This window comes from Schistocerca americana, chromosome 1, assembly GCF_021461395.2.
Source record: "Schistocerca americana isolate TAMUIC-IGC-003095 chromosome 1, iqSchAmer2.1, whole genome shotgun sequence".
NCBI lineage: Eukaryota > Metazoa > Arthropoda > Insecta > Orthoptera > Acrididae > Schistocerca > Schistocerca americana.
The window spans coordinates 436297665-436317238 of record NC_060119.1 but is presented as its reverse complement, the minus strand read 5'-3'; the positions used below and the strand labels follow the sequence as shown (position 1 = coordinate 436317238).

General features: G+C 36.0%; 1 protein-coding gene across 2 annotated transcripts in view; it reads right to left on the bottom strand.

The window, feature by feature from the left end:
• Positions 1-6294: 6294 nt before the first annotated feature.
• The window catches only part of LOC124602690 (serine/threonine-protein kinase 3), a 362931-nt gene continuing 349651 nt past the window's right edge, over positions 6295-19574 (bottom strand). For both annotated transcript variants that reach the window (XM_047136340.1, XM_047136339.1), the window contains one exon: positions 6295-11472. In XM_047136340.1, coding sequence (XP_046992296.1) covers positions 11314-11472 — 159 coding nt within the window. In that variant the 3' untranslated portion in view covers positions 6295-11313. The remainder of the gene's footprint in view (positions 11473-19574) is intronic.

The window sequence follows — 19574 nt, the reverse complement described above, 5'->3', positions numbered from 1 at the left end:
TTGCTGCCAATACTATTTCTTTGAATTCAAGTCACATCTGACCTACACTTACATTATTAATTTGGAAGCAGTGGAGATTGTCTCTTAGAGAAGGCATCAAGTGAATTTTTATCTGGTATTTTTTTTTTTTGAATAGGTATATTTTATCATTTATTTTTGGAGGATTTGGGGGTTACAATATTCAATCTCGCTACAACAACCCTGTGTTCACTAATCCCTGTATCCGTTTTGATGCTTGTTATTAACTCAGGATTATTTGTTGCTAAGAGGTCAAGTTTTTTCACAACCATTTACCATTCACGTGGGCTTATGAACTAACGGCTCGAAATAATTTTCAGAGAATGCATTTAGCACAATTTCGGATGGTGTTCCATGTGTACCTCCAGAATCAAACACCTCTTTTCGCCAACATATCGAGTATAAGTCACCACCAACTATAATCGTATGAGTGGGGTATGTGTTTGAAATCAAACTAAAGTTTTCTTTGAACATTTCAGCAACTGTATTATCTGAATTTGGAGGTTGCTAAAAGGATTCAGTTATCAGTTTATTCCAGTTTCCAACAATGACCTCTGCCCCTAATAACTCACAGGAACTACCTGCTTCAATTTTGTGACAATTTCGCAGTGCATTGATGCAACAAACACGGGTTGTGGGGATTCACAAGTTTGCTAACACTGTCTCCCTCCTGCCCCACCATCAGAAACCTAGAACAAGGTGTAGCCTATGATGCTTCATAGCAGTCTGCAGTGCCAGACAACTTGGATTGAAAGTGATTTGTGTTAGCAGCTTGTTTCATAATGGAAAAAGTGAAAGGTATTCATATGATGTGGGCTGTAAATTGAAAGTAATAGGACATGAAGAAGAACATGGAAACAGAGCACCTGAGTGGCATTTCAGCCCTCCACTAACAGAAAAAAATACCATTCGCACCTAGTGGGCTAGTAAAGACAAACTAAAAAAAAGAGGAAGGACTGAATGCAAAATGGCCAAAACTAAAAGATGACATACTGAAATGGATTCAAGGACATGGTCCAAACGGCACTGGAATTAATACAAAACAGATTCAAATACATGCTCACATGCTAGCCCTATAGCGGAACTTAAGACTTTAAGGGTGGACTTCATTGGTGTTATGGTTTATGAAGAGTCATGGAGTTACCATGCGAACCAAAACCAAAATATCTCAGAAAATACCACAAGAGTGTGAAGAGAAAATATTATATTTCCATTGCTTTATTATTCAACATCAAAATAAAATCCAAGTGGAACTAAGCCAAATAGTGAATATGGATGAAACTTCTGACATTTAATGTACCAAGTAATAGAACCATTACTGTGAAAGGTGTTAAAACTGGAACTATAAAAGCAAAAGGATATGAAAAAATGCACTACAAGGTTGTCCTTTCATGTTGTGCTGACAGTGCTAAACTTAATCCAATGATCATATTCAAGTGCAAGACAATGCCAAAACATTCCGAAATACTGCCAGGTGTTGTCATTCATGTACATGATTGGGGTTGGATAGATGAATATGAAACTATGGATTAACAAAGTGTGGGAGAGAGGGAAAGGTGCCCTATTGAAGAAGAGTTGTCTTCTTGAGCTCTATCAGTTTCGTAGTCATTTGAAAACTATGTGAAAGACAAATTGAGACAGGGGAAATACAGAGCTTTGAGCCATTTTGGGAAGTTCCTTACTTCACAATTGCAATCTCTTGATATCTCGACAAATAAAGCATTTAAAGTGATATCGGAGAGGAATGGAACAAATGGATGATAGAAAAAAAACCAACATGAATTCACGCTTAAGTGAGCTCTAAACCAACATAAATCAAGCAAGCGTGTCAGTGGGTAAAACAGTCGTGGTCTTGAGTGAGAGAAGACATTATTGTTAAATCTTTCAAGAAGAAGAAGAAGAAAAAAGAAGTTTCGATGACAGTTCTCAGGGGTTTTAAAGGCCAGTCCAATTTTTATAAACTAATCATTCTTTTTAGACTGTCTTTGCAATCCAATAATAAAAATGGTAATTGTTTTAAAAAGAACTTGCTTAAAAACTAAGGTGCATCTTATAGTCTGTAGTGTCTTATAGTACATAAACTACAGTACTCTCTTTGATGCAACAAGCTAGGTTAATACTTAAATCCTGTTATCATCCTTACTCAATCCTTCCTACTATTTACAACTAAAATTAATATGCTTATCCTATCCCTCTCCTCTCCCAAAGGAAGGAACTGATAGTACCAAAAGCTGAGATGGGGTCTCAAACTTTTCTTCGTGACTCAGAAGTATTAAATATCTATCCTTCTGTAGGTAAGTTTAGACCAGTAACTATACCTATATTTTATAGAAACAATGTTTAAGCACCAAATAAGAACTGTAAATTTTAGTTGTGAATGTTTCCATATTTTGCCAACATCTACACATGTGGCTTAACCACATCACAGCAAATAATATTTGATTGGACTGACAACGTGCATGCAGAGCATCACATACTTCGTTGACATAGAAAGTGATCACCGGGAGCCAGGCACAATACAAGACAATGCCTCCACTTTACATAGTTTCAAACAGAATAGTTGCTAGTCTGGATGAGACCACAGCTGAATTTTACAAATGATGAAGACAAAGCACAAAACTGAACTATATATGACATGACAGGATGGGAAACCAGTCATGTACTCATCCCACACAATTTAGGCAAACCACGGAAATCCTAAACTGTATGGCTGCTGGAGGACTAAGCCAGTTCTTCCTAAATGTCCTGTACATTAACCCCAACACCACCTGCTCTGTAATTAAGCCATTGGCATAATCTTCATCATTTGGGATATCACAGAATATGTTCTACAGGTTGCACTTTTGGGGCAATAGGCTATTTTCCAATGTTAAAAACATGGTTTGGATTGTTGTTATTCTGAGTGATTATAACATTCAAATAGCATTTATGGCTAATATTCTCATAAAGTATCTGCTATTTTTAAGTAATTAGAGCTCAAAAATCATTTAATAACAAGATTTGGTCATACTTTCGAAAATGCTCTGCTTGTGGCTGACGTTCTGGTGACGTCACAGACTAGAAACAATACGAAGCTATACATGTGTTACAGGAGTGTTAGGCAACGTTACTAGGTTTTTTGCGTACTTTTCTGCAAACAGTTTAGTTATTTAGCGATGGAAAATGCAATTACAACTTTTAGGTAACAAAAGGAAGGAATTTTGTAAATGCTGATAGTGGAAACCTTTCAAAAGTTGATTCTTTTATGCTCCACCCATTTACAGCATCAGAAAGTGCAAAACAGACATTCTTCTCCCTGCTCCCTGTAATATTAAACTTGCCCAAGACTGTGGAATTAAAGAACTTTTGCAAATGGGTCTTGTATACTAACCTGTTCACCATCAGTCGTGAACTACAACCCAAATCACACTCAAACAATTTTTCATGAATTTTTATAGATGTGGTTGCACAGTGTGGTACTACACACCACCTGTAACCATTTTACGAAATTTAAATTCCATAGCAAGAATCACTGAATTACTAATTTGGCAGTAGGAGCAGCGAGCTAGGCAGTGACGGCACAGGCATCAAATGACTCAAATGGAGCATTTTAGCAAGCTTTCAATTATTTGATTTTCGAAGCTTCCTTGCAGATTAAAATTGTATGCAGGACCAAGGCTCGAACTCGGGACAAACAATTTAAATCAATCCCACTAGCAGCCATTGTCTGTAATTCCTTTGTGTCTTAATTCATAGTGGCTGCTGGATCAAATTGGTGTCTGTTCTTTTTGATACATTGAAAGGGACATTACATTCATAGCATGTGGATAGGTTGAGAATTCGAGTCTGGCAGGATGCGTGCTAGCATAGTCCACGCAGCTGCGATGATCATTGTGTCCTGGTGGTGCAATGATTAGCTCTTCTGTGCAGTAGGCAGGAGACCCGAGTTCAGGTCCCAGTCAAGCACAAATTTTAATCTTTCTCAATGATTTAAATCAGTGTTCACACACAGCCAATTTCTTGAATTCCTTTGTGTCTTAATTTCTAACTTTGCGTACTTATTAATTAATTTTGGAAAATTACAGACATAGATTAACAACAGGAATATTGTCAGGAAATACTGTTGAAATTTCCAGCCTATGGTGCTGCATTTGTAACTGCACCTGTAAACGCAAGCCTTTGTTTTCGTTTACATAAATACTATCAATAAAAAATGAGGGTACCATTGGTGGTGGATTTTATTTCCTATAAATCAAAAGCTTGAACAATTAAAACAGTCCAGTGACAGTCTCCTCATTTTAATTCACTTTAAACCTGATGGGATGCTTGAACACAGCTTTTCTCAATAACATATGCTTTATAAAAGCCAAAACATGCCTACACATTGTTTCAGAGAGAGAGAGAGAGAGAGAGAGAGAGAGAGAGAGAGAGAGAGAGAGAGAGAGAGAGAGATTACATGAACTCGGCTTAAACACTAAGTCTCACTACTTTTCCTGATGTCATTACAGCGTATTTAATTTGTTACAGGGTTATATCTTTGTTTATTTCTTGATTACACATTTAGGATGATGCATAAATATGCTGACACTGTATTATTAACTTACATGATATTCTGCCACAAGCCATCTAGTCAAGGTTTTTTCAAGGATTTGTTTATTTTCAAATTTTAAATAAAGTTGTTCATTTCAGTGACTCGGGGAGTAATGGGATATCTTTATTTATCTTTTCTGGGCAGTTCTGGTTATGTGCACATTACACCGCCCCCCCCCCCCCCCCTTCTCACTACAAAAAAAAACCATTAAATTCGGGTGAACACTGCTTCCAGATGTCATTAACCTATTTCCAGATGAGTAGTCAACTCTTCCTGTTCATTCTCACAATGTACTAACACATCCAGATTTCTCCATTTGTTTCAAAAAGGACTGTACAACTTTGAAAATTCATAAAAATTAATTCATAGTACCTATAGAGGTGATTGTAGTGTCAATTTGTAGGGAAATATATCAAGTCTTGTCTCGCATAGTTCACCAAGTGCTGAATGGCACTAAGGACCCCTAGCGGTAGTTGCGTTAAAGATGGCTGCGTTCACTGAACGCAAGTATGCTAGCCGTTTGTTTTGGTTTGAAGAATCAAAGTCAGCGACAACAGTTCAGTGTAATTTTTACACCAAGTATGCTTAACATCCTCCTAGTAGGCCTACAATTTATGAGTGGCATAAATGTTTTGTAGAAACAGGGTCTCACTAACTGCTTTACAGGTCAATGGATTGGCCCATGACACGCCAATTGCATGGCCCCCATGTTCCCTAGGCTTGACACCTCTCCCTCTCTCTCTCTCTCTCTCTCTCTCTCTCTCTCTCTCTCTCTCTCTCTCTCTCTCTCTCGATCTCTCTTTTAATGGGGATTCATCATAGATAAAGTGTTTGTACCTCCTGTGCTAGCTTTCCTACCTGAACTTAGACCAAGAATTTATGCCACCACTGAGCAAGTTACACATGCAGTGCTACTGTGAGTTTGGGAAGAAATTTACTTCTATGGGATGTGTTCATGATAACCAATGGAAGCCACATATAACTTCTTTAGTTTAAGGTAAGTATCACTAAACCCAGCTCTTTATCTTCTTTCAATAAATTTATATGAATTTTTAAACTTGTAAAGTTCTTTTTGAAACACCCAGTATTTAGGATGCTTCTCACTTGTCTAGGTTAAAACATGCTCAACATCAAGAAGTTAAAATTCTAAATGAACTACATTTTTTTAGGCAGAATTTTGAGTGTTGACAATGAACTGCCTTGGAAAGAGAAGTGAGAAGGGGGAGAAAGGACAAATCTTCAGGAACATTTTACCGGTGTGATGTCAAATCTGATAAAAGCAGCACTGAACTCTTTACCAGAAAATGCTTTAATGTATAGCATTATACTCTGTTTTCCACTTCTAAACGGTGCATTTAAAAAATATGTTTTTCAAAAATACTGATATTTTTAGATTTGCATATGTTTAATCTAATTAGATTCTGCCAGTCATCATTAACAAATCATTTTATAGCATGTGATGTTTTATGCTACTATTTCACGAGTTGGAGTGTAATAATGAACTGTGTTTTCAGGAATAGCTGTATACTCCTACACTGATGCAACTGGAACCCATGAGACTGTGCATCACCTGTCTCCTGAAGAAGTACACAGCGTATTTCAGAGGAATCAACAGTGGTTCTTCCCCTCAATATTCCCTAATTTTAATTTCTTCCGTCCATTTCCATTTTTCAGATTTTTCTGAACTGTGAATCAAATAACCAAAAAACATCTGAAATAATATATTTTTTAAAAAATTCTTATTTACAAGTAATTGTGTCACATAGTCACTCCCACAGAGGAGAAAGAATACCTGTGTCAAATTTAATGAACAATTTGTGCTTTAAGTTGCACTCCCACAACAGGCTTGATGCAAAATTAAAAGCCCATTTGTGATGTATTTACAATTGAGAAGTAATCATCAACTGAATGATATTTTTATACATGACAGTACTTGTTAATTACATACAATTTTTCTTACAACTATAATACAAATACCTGTTACTTCTCAACTGATCAATTCACAACAAAAATCCTGATAACTTTTCATGATAAATGTTTTCTTGAGCTTTCTATTATACTAGAATGGCACACATTAAGATAACAGATGGTCGTGCTGTCAGACACTACAACAAAGCCACTGTATCTACAATTGTCAGAAAATATTTTATTTCCTTGAAATAATTGGTATGCAGCTTTGGGGCAATTAAAATGTAATGGGCCCACTTGCTTCCAAAAATGTTAACAGCATGATACATTTCTTTATTAAAATAAATATATTGCACCACAGTTTTTAAGATGTGTCCTACTCTCTTTTGGAAAAAGATTAAACCACTTTACCTCCACAAAGTAACAAAATGTGTTGTTTACAGAACCTAATGCTTATGAAACACACTTGTTTAAAAACAAATAACAAATCTGACATACTTTCGAACAGTCCACAGAGTTATTCTACAAATATTCACACTCCCAATATTACACTGTACATTATTCATGATGTTTGTATGAACTTACATGATTTTCTGACATAAATGAGCAGGAACACATTGTTTAGTTGATATCATCATGCAGTAGTATCACAAATTCATGCCAAAGTGTAATTTGTACACACTAGTGCACTAAGACTGTGGCTTCAATGCATTTCCCAGACTGTGTTCACATATGGTACACAGAAATTGAGATTCTGATACCACACTACCCAACATCTTGTACATTTCATTTCAATAAGTCACAAATAATGATAATTTATGTCACCAGATTTTTCCAATTTTTGCTGCTAACGAAAATAACCTGATACTGAAATGGAATTAATATAAAATAATATAACTAGAGAATATGAGGTTATACATTCTTTTACTTACAATATTTTAATAGATCATAACATGAAAACAACTTTTTAAATAAATACAGCGCAGAACGTTTTGTTTTAAGACTATTTAACTTCTACTGCTGTTAATAACGATATTACTCTGGAGATTCTGGTACACTGGAATATTTTGCAAGGTAAATGTGGTTTGTAATCAGTTCAAATAATTTGTTACAAAGAATTAAAATGGATACACGCACAAAGTGGATTTTTCCAAATGTACTACACACACACACACACACACACACACACACACACACACACACACACACACACAATGAAATTAAAGCACATCTGAGGGCATACTCTATGATGATTGTTGTACATCTAAGGCTGCTCTCAGGTTCAGTGTAACACTTACAATCCTGAGGAAATTTTTTTAGGGACATTGTAGTTCAAATCAAATCACCTGCAGATCACAACAAGAGAAGTACAAGGAAAAAAAATGAGAAAGCTTATGAAGCCTCACTTCGAAGTGTCAAGTCCAATCGGAAAGTATTTTATGCAGACCACACAATGTTATACTTGCATATTCTGAGGTAAATCATACTTCAGTACACTTCTCAGTGATGATGTATTTGGCAACAGCGTAGCAGTATTTCTAAATCCATCAAGGCTAGGTGAATCATTTCCTCCCATATTCTTTGGTGAATCAGCCACCATCCATCTACTATCATCAGATTAATATGCTCTAAGAAGACACATCAGTAACTGCACTGTTTAATTGATCCCTACAATTTTCATATTTGACAAAAAGTTTGTGCCAAGATGATGAAATTCATTAACAAATTAAAATTTATGCACCATTTAAATGTAGGAAACTAATTTTTACTGTCACTTTTATAGTACTCATTTCACTTTCATGTATCTAACATGTAGTACACAGCTTATGCAGTCAATATTTAAAACTATTATTGAGTGTTACAGTTAATGCAGTGAAGGTGCCAGAAAACTGAAGATACCTCTACCCCCTCTCCCAAGTCTCATTAACTACCTCACTCAATCTTTCCCACTCTCTCAAATTATAAATCACCACCACCCCTACCACTACAGTTGTCCTGCCATTGGGAGTAAGCAATAAGCTTGCATCTGCACGCTAATATATCTAGCAACACTGTCAAACACAATGGCAAACAGTGAAGTGGGAAAGAGTAAAGTGTAAAGCCAGCTAAAAGTGTAATAATATGAATGTATAGCTGATAAGCATGTGAAAGCAAAATAATATCATAGGCTAACATTCAAAAATAATGTGTCACTGAGGTGGTGATATAAGGATCTTTGCACAAATGTCTCTTATTACCTGCCCATCAGAATAAACTGCTTACTGTGCTTAATTTTTACAAAAAAACTGTTCTATTTATATATTGGTGAAAGCAGTTCTTATTTTCACTGTTGGCAACACATTCACCTATGTATTTCTCCCAGCACTTACCCACAAAAATTCAAATGTGCAGTCTGAGATAGCTTATGTGGAAATACAACATAATCTATAAATGTGAGAGAATCAAGTGACAGGAGGCTACAGGAATTAAAGCTGATAAAAGTTTCCAGCCTCAGCATTACTCAATACATGAGCAGCTACTTGCAAGCTAGTCACGAAACTTTAAATCACTTCAGCTAATTTGTTTCACATAAGGGTGAAGGGTGAAGTAACAATCACTGTCTTCAACTTTAGTAGACCATGCCCTTGTGGCCCAAAATTGCAGTATCTAAAAGACAAAAAATATTAAAAATGTATCCCAAACTTCAACAATTTCTTGAGGCCTTACAATACAACCAAGAGTAACTTTACATCATGTGTTAAGAAGTAAAGTCACTGTGAAAAGAACAACTACTTTACAATATGGACTATTATCATTTCAAGTCCATAAAATAATCCATACAGAAATAACTGTAAAATATAGTGGCCAAGATACTAACTCTCAAATGCTTGTTATGATCTATAGGTAAGTCATGTGTGCTCTCTCTCTCTCTCTCTCTCTCTCTCTCTCTCTCTCTCTCACCACACACACACAACTTTTTCACGCTGTCTTGTGCTATACATTATAAAAAGTGGGATAAGAAATATGGCAATCTATAGACACTTGTCGAAAATATTGGTTTCTCTTTTCTATTGTGTGATTTTAAAAGAGCTATTATTTCATTCTCTACAGGGCAAGCAACCTATTGCCACATTACTATAAAGGTTAACCAGTCTTCAAATACTATTTACATAACTCAGGTCCTGAGGCAGTTCACCCAATACCCATAAAACTTTTTTTAATTATTTGAATGATGTGACATCCAGATTTGTGGCAACAGGTATTTGTCTGCACAGCATCCAAAAGTTTCATATTGATGTTACCTATATAATTTCTTTCAACATATGTGAAATAACTTCATTCATTCAATAATGAAATGATTAAGTTTCTGCCAAATGACACATTACACATCATGCTGTTTCTGATTAGGTAAGAAAAATCAAAGTAGCAATGACAGCTAATATGCTAATCATGCAGTTCATCATTTCATAATTAAAGTCTTTCACATTTACATTACAGGTTAACAGGAGGATGCTGTGTCTTCCTATTGAACAATCCCCACTGCATAGAAACAATGGGGCATGTACTGGTATGGTATTTTATGAAAACATTATTGCTGAGTTTTCACATCACTATCACAATACCTAACCACTACATCAACCATATTATTACTTATGGTTACTGAGCACCACAATAAATTTAAATTTTTACATGATAAATTTAAAGAATAAAATTTGGAGTAGCACTGTATTTGTGAGGCAAGTCCAGGTACAAGATTAAGTGACTGATATCTAATGTTTTGGACTTAAATATTTTGCTATGGACTCTGTCTGATGAAACTACAAGGGTATTTGCAGAACACATCAGAACCATGTTAATCCATATAAAAAATAGGACACTAAGTCAACTGTGAACAGGCACAAAAACCTGCAAAACAGGCACGTATTAAAATGCAGTTCTCGTATTTTACACACACTAATCTCTATACACGTCGAAGAAATATTTTAAAAGGCAGGTTACAACATTTCTCAGTTTTAACCTATAACAAAGTTTCTCTCTTGAACTACAACTTCGCAACATTTCACAAAGTAAATGACCCCACTTCCAGATGAAAGACTGAATGTTCTCCCTACATTGAGGTTTAGAATCTCAACAGAGAACTCTAAAAGTCGTAAATAAGTTGTTCATTTACAGTTTGAACACTTTAATCAACAAGATGTTCCACATGCACAACAAACACTGCCAAGAAATGTGCTCTACAAAAGAGTCAAGTACAGGAAAAATACTGATAATTCTCCCCTATACTGAAATAAATACTAAAAATGAAGTGCATCAATGAAAAACTGCCTTTTGTTTTAGATCATCATTTTTGTCCAAGGATTTACCAAATATTCAAAATATGACAAAATGAAAAATAAAAATCTTACTGCTATGCTGTAGTCATTGCTCCTGATATTACTATCATTGCTACTACAGCAGTAGTAATTTTAGTGTTGTAACAGTTCAACAGGGATGAAAGTGGAGGAGAGGGTGTTACTGAAATAGTATCACATCTGTTATGCATTAGGAACTGAGGTTGCATCTGAAGGATTTTTTTTTTTTTTTTCAATTTTTTTTATTCAGTGTGGCCTATCGTTAATGGGGTCAAACTGCCAGATGATATAACACAGAATGTAATATATCCATAATGATGCACTTATCTCTTACAGTAACTTCACATTCTGTCCTAGTAACATCTTACTTTCTCTCACTTTCAGATGTGTCAAGTTAGTCTCAATGTGAGTAAAAAGCCTTTCTTCCCCATTTCACTTAAGTGAACAACATCACCTGAAACACTGCTTTGTGTACACAAACCACTCTTAGAAATTTTGCTGCCTTTTTCTTTTCTGGTCCATAGCATCTAAGATAGGCTGTCGTTTACTTTGATATCTCCTGCGAAGTTCATCAATTTCCCTTTCCATTTCAGAATCCAAATTCGCCATTCTGGTCTGCAGGTCCTCATAGCTTAGGAACTTAAGCTGTAACATCAAACAATCCATACTGTAGTTGTGAATTTTAGTAATACACATGCACACACACTGATTTAATAACTATTAATAGATAATACCTAAAAGTATATAAACTGTAATAAGATACTTACTGAAAGGAAAAAGCTGTCTTTTCAAGGCACCAGTTGTCTGTTGTAAACTCTTAAAAAGTGTGCAAGTGCAAACACAGAGGCATATCTACAGCTCAAGCCAAAATGAAGCATTTAAAAACAGAAAATTCAACACTCATGCAGAGAATTTGAAACATGCAGAAGACTTCTTCAGAAGGGATGGCAAAATCGAACATACAATATGGACTACTAGTAATTTAAAATACCAAAAAATAAGTTCAAGGCAGCATAATACAGTGTTTTAATTAGGTTGCATGAGCTGATGGAAACAAGTTTCAGCAGATAAGCAAACAAGCACAGGCATGGTAAGTTCAGACTGCAATTGGAATGTATCATACAAATAGATGGAGAAGGCCGAATGACCTGAATTAGAGAATCTACTGAAAGTGCAGGAAGAGCAAAAGAATAGATGTTTTTGTAACAACAGTTGAGATATTAGGTACCTAATGCTAGACATTGCTGTGAACAACAAGGTTGTTTAACAATGGTAATAGCCAAGTAAAGATTATATTTCAGTCTCCTTAATATCTCATAACTTCTTCAATTTCTTACAAATGCCCATATGTAACCACAAAGAGCACAAATTAACAACAATGATTGGGAAATCAATGTTTGAACATTGCAGTTTGAGTCATGAAGTAAGCAAGTACATCAAAAAAATACATTTTTTACCACTCAACAAAACTTTTAATTGCACACTGAAATAATAAATTTTATGCAGAAGTAATATCAAAGTGTTAATCAAACTAAGAATGAACTACTGAATAGTCTGCTATGTCCCTGTGCGCAAAAATTACCTAAACATACACTTCTTAGTGCCTAGAACATATAATTTGCCCTTTGTGGAACAAATGAAATTGTTTCCCTATAATAATCATGTTTCCACACTTCATTCTTACTCTTCTGACACAGCAAGAGATTTACTTCTAATAATTCCACTCATCGAAGTCTCTAGTCTCAAATAAAACTTGTTTCAGATACATGTCATGGACAGCACAGAAACTACACATTTTTGAAAGTCACATACTTCTGAACTGGGTGAAGTAGACTTTAAATAACCCTTATAGACTGTTGACACTTGTAAACTGGAAAGATAATATGGCCATAATAGCACATAAATTAATGAAACTAAGCGTTTGCATATGAGATTAAAAGATTTCTTTGATCTACTGGCTTTACTTCCTAAACTGCCTATAAATTTTAGGTGAAAAATGTTTGACATTAAAATATAACTGTAAAGTGTTCTTCTTTTCAAGTCAAGTGGTAAGAATGTTCACATTTCTATGTAGCTAATTAGAAAAATATTTTTAAATAAAACAAGATTACTGGTGTGATACCAGGACAGTTACAGAAGATACATAGACTGGCAACCTAGAGGAGACACTTAAAAATCTGGTAGCATGGTAATAAGTATTAGTTCGATTTACAGTAACAGGAATTGTACTTGAGAAGTGTAGGAAATCAGAATTTGCACTGACAAAAAAAGAGAAATCTACTACACTTGAACATTTTTGAAACAAAGATGCAGGGTACACCTTTCCAATTTGTTCAGCTTTCATTAATCAGAAATTGTTAACATGAAATATACATAGTTGGAACTGAGCTATAATTTTCCAGTGATTTGATACTTGATACACAAATTACTGGAATTACCCATATTGCATCAGCTAGTTAAAAAAAAAAAATAATAAAAATGCTCTATTCAATGGGAGTAAAAATCCCTGCACACATCTGAAGCTTTAATACACGGAATGTGACTGCTGCATTTTATTCAAAGCTCAGTGAATGTTACATTTGCTTTCAGAAGTAAAGACAAACACAACTACTGAAGTGGAAAGATTGCTCTCCACCAATCTCCCTAAATGTGAAATGGGTTAGCTAATTTTAATTCTGTTCTGTGGTACCTCATATTGAAATAATATGCCACTGAAGAAAAAAGAATTATTACCATTTATTAGCTGCTAATAACGACTTGAAACTAATGACAATTACCTGCCTGTTCAGCCATCAACTGAAGTCTAACAATTTTTCTACAGGGTGATCAATCTTTAATGCACCCGTCTGGTGGGGATTTTATCTTCCACTGGCAGTATTGGGGTGAGGAGTGTGTTTCCCCTCCATTGCAAGACCTTTGAGTGTGTAGAAAACAGAAACCTTGTACAAGCTGCATATACTTGTTAGGCAACACAATACAGTGTACTGAGTGAAAGTGTTTCAAGTGAAATGAGGACATACAACTGTTCCAGTCTCTCAAAATATTCATGTGCAGTTCATGGTGTTCAATCTCCTAATCAGAGTTGATTCATAGATTGGCAATTGGTAAATAAATTTCATGAATCAGGAAGTTTTCTTGACAGAAAACACAGACAACCACATACAGCATTCTATCAAGAAACTATGGGTAGCGTTGGACACACTCCGGAAAGGTCTCCTGCAAAATCAGTTCCGTATCTTTCTGAGTAAATGGGAATTTCCTATGGCTCTGTTCAAATGGCTACAAAGTTACAGCTGTATAAAATAACTGCAGTGCAAGAGCTTAAACAAGATGATCCTGCAAAAAGACTGCAGTTTTGCAAATGGATTTTTAATATGGTCCAAGACACAGAAATTGATCGTAATCTTAAGCTTGTTTTTGGGCAAATCATGGTTTCATCTCAGTGGTATGTTAATTCACAAAATAACCATTGCTGGAGTTCTGAAAAGGTGAATGTAGTAATCGAGGAGTGCCTACAAGATAAAAAAACAACAGTGCGATGTGCTATTAGCAGTGAGAGAATGATAGGCACTATTTTTTTCAAGGAAATAATTAATAGTGAGAGGTATGGAAAACAATTTGCAGCCTTTTTTTGATCTTTTAACAGAGAGAGAATGTAATTTTGCAACTTTTCAGCAGGACTCTGTGACAGCACATATAGCCAACTTCTCATTACAGGAAATTCAAGATGCGTGTCAAGATAGAGTTATCGCTGCCAACATAACAACATATAGCTCATTTGTTCCCACCAATTTAAACCCCTGTGATTTTTATCTTGGTGGCAGGGGACGGCATTAAAAGAAAAAGTGTACAAATCAAATCCACACACATTAGATGAACTTGAAACTAAAATTTATCAAGAAATTACTGCCATATCTCAGAAGGAACTTTAGAGTGTAATGAGCAATTTCATAAACATTTACCAGAAATAATTGATCAACAAAGGGAGGTTGTTCCAGCATCTCCTTCTTTTACATACATGAGTAATTACTTTTCTTTTTAACTGTTTATCTTTTACATGTTAGGAACACTTACGCAACAAACCATACTATACTGCAGACCTCCTGTCACCCACACCACGGACAAAGCAGACAGCCTCACCGGCCGCCCGCTCACTGCAAAACCAGTTACATTACCAACTGATCACCCTGTATCAAACTCAGTTTCTCAGAAAGTTTCACAAAATAATTTGCAAAGTCAAAAATTAGATTTAAAAAAATAGGTATTCTCTTTACTTCATCTGAAAATAGCTTACAAAGACTCTTACCTTTCTTATACTTCCCCCTGCCAAACTATGCTATCAACATTTTAAACAACCCTCCCCCCACCCCACTAGGGAGGTTACAAGAGCAAAGGATGTGCTGTATGCCATCCCTACCCCAGTAGCACCCCCCCATCCCCCCCCCCCCCCCCAATTTGTGTCAGCTATTTGTATGTTGCTAGCTAAGCACTAGTCTGTGAAATCGCTTGCCCAGCCGTGTGCCACCTGCCTCCTCTACCTGCACTTTTAGCTAGCCCACAGAAGCCTTTTCACTCTCCCATGCGCTTCTGCATTTCGGTGAGTCATCCCTGAGTAATTCCCAAACAATTCATAAGTTTATCATGTATGCTTTTATTTACTGCTATTTGCCTTTTAACATTCCTAGCTTCATGTTAGAAACCTACACTTCTGCTTTACCTATACCTGTACACATGGGCATCGAAAGAAACTTATCAAGGGGCAGGAGAAAGGAGGAGAGGGAGGAAGGGGGCAGGTGTAAGTGCGCTCTCTTGCAGACACTGATTAACAAAACTAAATAAATACATAAAAATGTAAAACTAAACAATTACTATCTTCTGAAGAACAAAACACATTAACTGCACTTTCAAAATACATAGCACAGGAATAATAAAGAGTTAAGAATTTACAATACTTCCCTTGAGATGAACACTACTTCTTCCACCACTGATTATACAGTTATAATGAACTGAGAGCAACAATAAAATAATGATGGTAACTGTAACTCATTAGTAACTAAAATGCATCAACAAGTACAAGCACTCTATTTTTTGGAATTGTGATTCCTACACATTACCCCAACTAAATTTTCCATTATCACGAGAGTAAGGGGTGGGGAGGGGGGGGGGGGATGATTTAGAGGTGTCTCATGCATTCATGCATCTTTCACATGAATTTTCCAAGAAAAGCATCCTGCTCATTTTTACAAGGAAACGGTCGTGTCATTTTTTTCTGAGCTTCTTCAAAATAACTCTCTTGTAATAGCCATTACGGATTCCCACTTTCTAAGAACAATTTTAAGAAGATTTTGAATAAACCTTATCTAAGGAGCAGAAACGCAGGAGTCTATACTGCCAGGATTGCCGTACTATGCTGAGCTGACATTTTGTGTTCTCTGGGAACAATTTTGTGCTTTAATATCATTTCATAATATAATACTGAAAACAAGCAAACTATTCGAAATTTTTAACATGATGCTTGATGTAATTAAGACAGGTGCCACTTAGTACAGTGCACACATCAAACTGAAAAGGATGGACGAGTAATTAGAATCAGAAACATTGCTGGCAGAGAGATACATTGTCCAAATACAGCCACTGTCCAACACGGTCAGATGATATCGACATTTAAGGAAGATGAGGAAAAAGTCTTACAAGTTGTATTTGAGATAGTTCATGAAATGCAATTCCTGGCTACATAAGCTGTACACTAACAACACTTGAATTAAGAACTTTCTAAGAGGCTTGCTTTTCAATGTGGGATGGAAATGCCAAATGATTGTGATTTACAACACCTTAAAAAGCAACAAAACTTATAAGGAAGGGGGGGAGAACACTAGTTTGGGTGACTGTACCTCAAAAATAGGGCTGGAGCTGAAAGTAATACTGTTGCCAAAATAGTGTGGTTGAATGAAACCTGAGAGGAGAAATTGGTACATTTTTGTGTGGAACGTGATCTATTTGTTTCCAATGTTTCCTCTTAGGTCTCCCTTGTAGACAATTATACACATGGACGTAACTTTCCAACAACAAAGAAAGTGTTTTCAGAAACCAGACTGATTTCCTTTTGATTAAACATTACCTGAAGAAATATGGGACATCTGTGAAAATACATTATGGTGCCGATGTTAATAGTAAATACAATCTAGTAGTATTGAATTTCAAAATGCGCCACTTTCAAAAAACTACAAGGAGTGCCCAATCACCCACACACACAATTATTAAAACACTAGTGTACCTACAAGAAATAACTGAAGAGGAAAGAAAAGATGAAAACAACAAACTACTGGACCAACAAAAGCAATGTCCACCTGGAAACCAAACGCAGATAGTATGACTTAGACCCAGAATATTTATTGGAAGCAGCAGCAGCAGCAACAACAACAGGGTTCAGGTTGGGTCTCTGGGCAAGCTAGCCCATTTCAGGAATGTTACAATCCAAAAACAATTGCCTCACAGTTGCTGCTTTATGACAGGGTGCCATGCTGACACAAACAATCATCATCTCACTGTTATTCTACTGTAGGCAATACACAAAGCTGTAAAATCTGTCTGTCTATCCTCCTGCGCTTAGCATTTCCTTATGTGTGATATAGGAACCACACCCTAACCAAGAAAACATCCCCATACTGTAATATGACCCAACAACACTTCCCTGTTGGTCCTACACATGATGACAAGTAACGTTCTCCAGGCATTTGCCAAACCCAAACCCTTCTGTCAGATTGTCACAGGTATAATGTGAGTCATACCTCCAAATCACTCGGTCCCTGCAAACCATTGTCTAGTGGTGGCACTCTTTATACCACCAGAAGTAGTGTCACTTAGCACTGACTACAGATATACATGGCTTATGAGGAGCTGTTCAACCACTGTATCCCATTATTTGTAACTCTCTACACACATTCAATGTGCTAACTAAGTCACTAAGCTAGCTGTACTGCTGGCAGCACTTTGGAACTAACACAAGATGCCTTCCATTGATTTCAGGAGATTTTTTTTTACAACCTCTGCAATGCTTCACGCTCCCTGTCCATGAGGACATGAGGTCAACCTGGTCTTGGTTTAGCTGTGGTTGCTCCTTTGCATTTTCACACCACAACCACATCAACAGATGATGTGAGCAGCTTTGGATAGGCTGAAATGTGTCTGATGGGTTTTGCTCAGGTGATATGCAATGACTAGTCCGTGCCAAAGACATTGAGCTCTCATGATCACCTCATTCAGCTGTTACCGTTTCTCTATTGGCAACACAATACTCCCAACCTCTCATGATATATACTAGTCAATTCTGCATTACACTGGAGTATCCAGACACTTATTATCACATAGTATATGAATGAAGAAAGGAAATACAAAACAGAAGATTACATTCAGTATACGTTATTACAAAAATCTGCACCAGGAAAGTGCAGAGCAGTTCAAAAAATGCGGATGTCAGACAAATGTAAAGAAAATCACATCTTTCAACATGCATAAGAAGCTGAAAGAGCTTAGTGGTCTTTGGCAGAAACAATATGGCCAAATCTGATAAATGACATTGTCAGCACAACAGATCAGCTCAAAAGATGGAAGAATACAATGAAATTTTCTTTAAAAATAAAACAGATGTTTCTCTTTTACCTGATAAGAAATGTAACTGGATCTGAAATAGCAAATAAAGAAGTTGTAAACACTGTCAAACTATAAGAGAATTGTAAAGCCACAGTTCCAGATGGTATTTATGCTGATGTTTTTAAATTAATGATAAAATAAGACTATCATTTTCAACATCTAGACATCATTATTCAATTACGCCAAGACATCAGGAGTAATGCCCACTGACTGGTTCCAACCAATTTTCATACCACTACCAAAGGAATTTAACTCGTGTGATAAAATCATCTCGAGTGATCAGCCTTGTCGCTACTTTTCAGTGAGTTCTGTACCCATCACTTCACCTGAAGATGATAGGATGAAACTCACTGAAATGTTGCAGCAATATAGTGATGCCACTCTGCTGATCACACGAGAAGATTTTATCATTGTAATACACTGAGAAAAGTTGTAATCACTGAAGTTTAATTTATCTCAGAATGATGAAAAATCACACACACATGAATATGTAAGAAATATGAATCTCTCATGCATCAGAGTCAATTCAATTTTCAAAAAAAAAGATTGACACATCTGAGGCACTTTTTTCATTAAATATATTGGTACAACACCGCAAAAGTATGAATGTGGATGTCAAAGCCATCTTTTTGATTACAAAAACGTAACAGAAGCTATAACTGATCAAGGAACTTCAATGATGTCCATAATCATGAAATGTGTTCATCAAGGCGGTGTCCTATCTTCTCTTTTGTTAAACATTTATTCTGAAGCAATTTTTAAGAAAGCACTGATGGAAGATTGTGCAGAGATCACAATCCATGGGAAAATATCAATAATACAATATTTGTAGATGACTCTGTCATTGCAGATGAGCTACTTGCACTTCAATGCATAAGAAAGTGCCTAATTCAGCACAGTGAAAAGTTGACCTAGCTGGTAACCTTTCCAAAATCAATATCAGACAATGCTCTAAAGAGCGAAATCCAAAAACATCTGTCAATAAATGCTAACAAAGTTGAACGTGTGTCCTTTACATACTAATGCATCATTCTGGACAAGCAATGTAACTCCAAGTGAGAGATAAAATCCACGACTGAACACACTAGACAAATTCT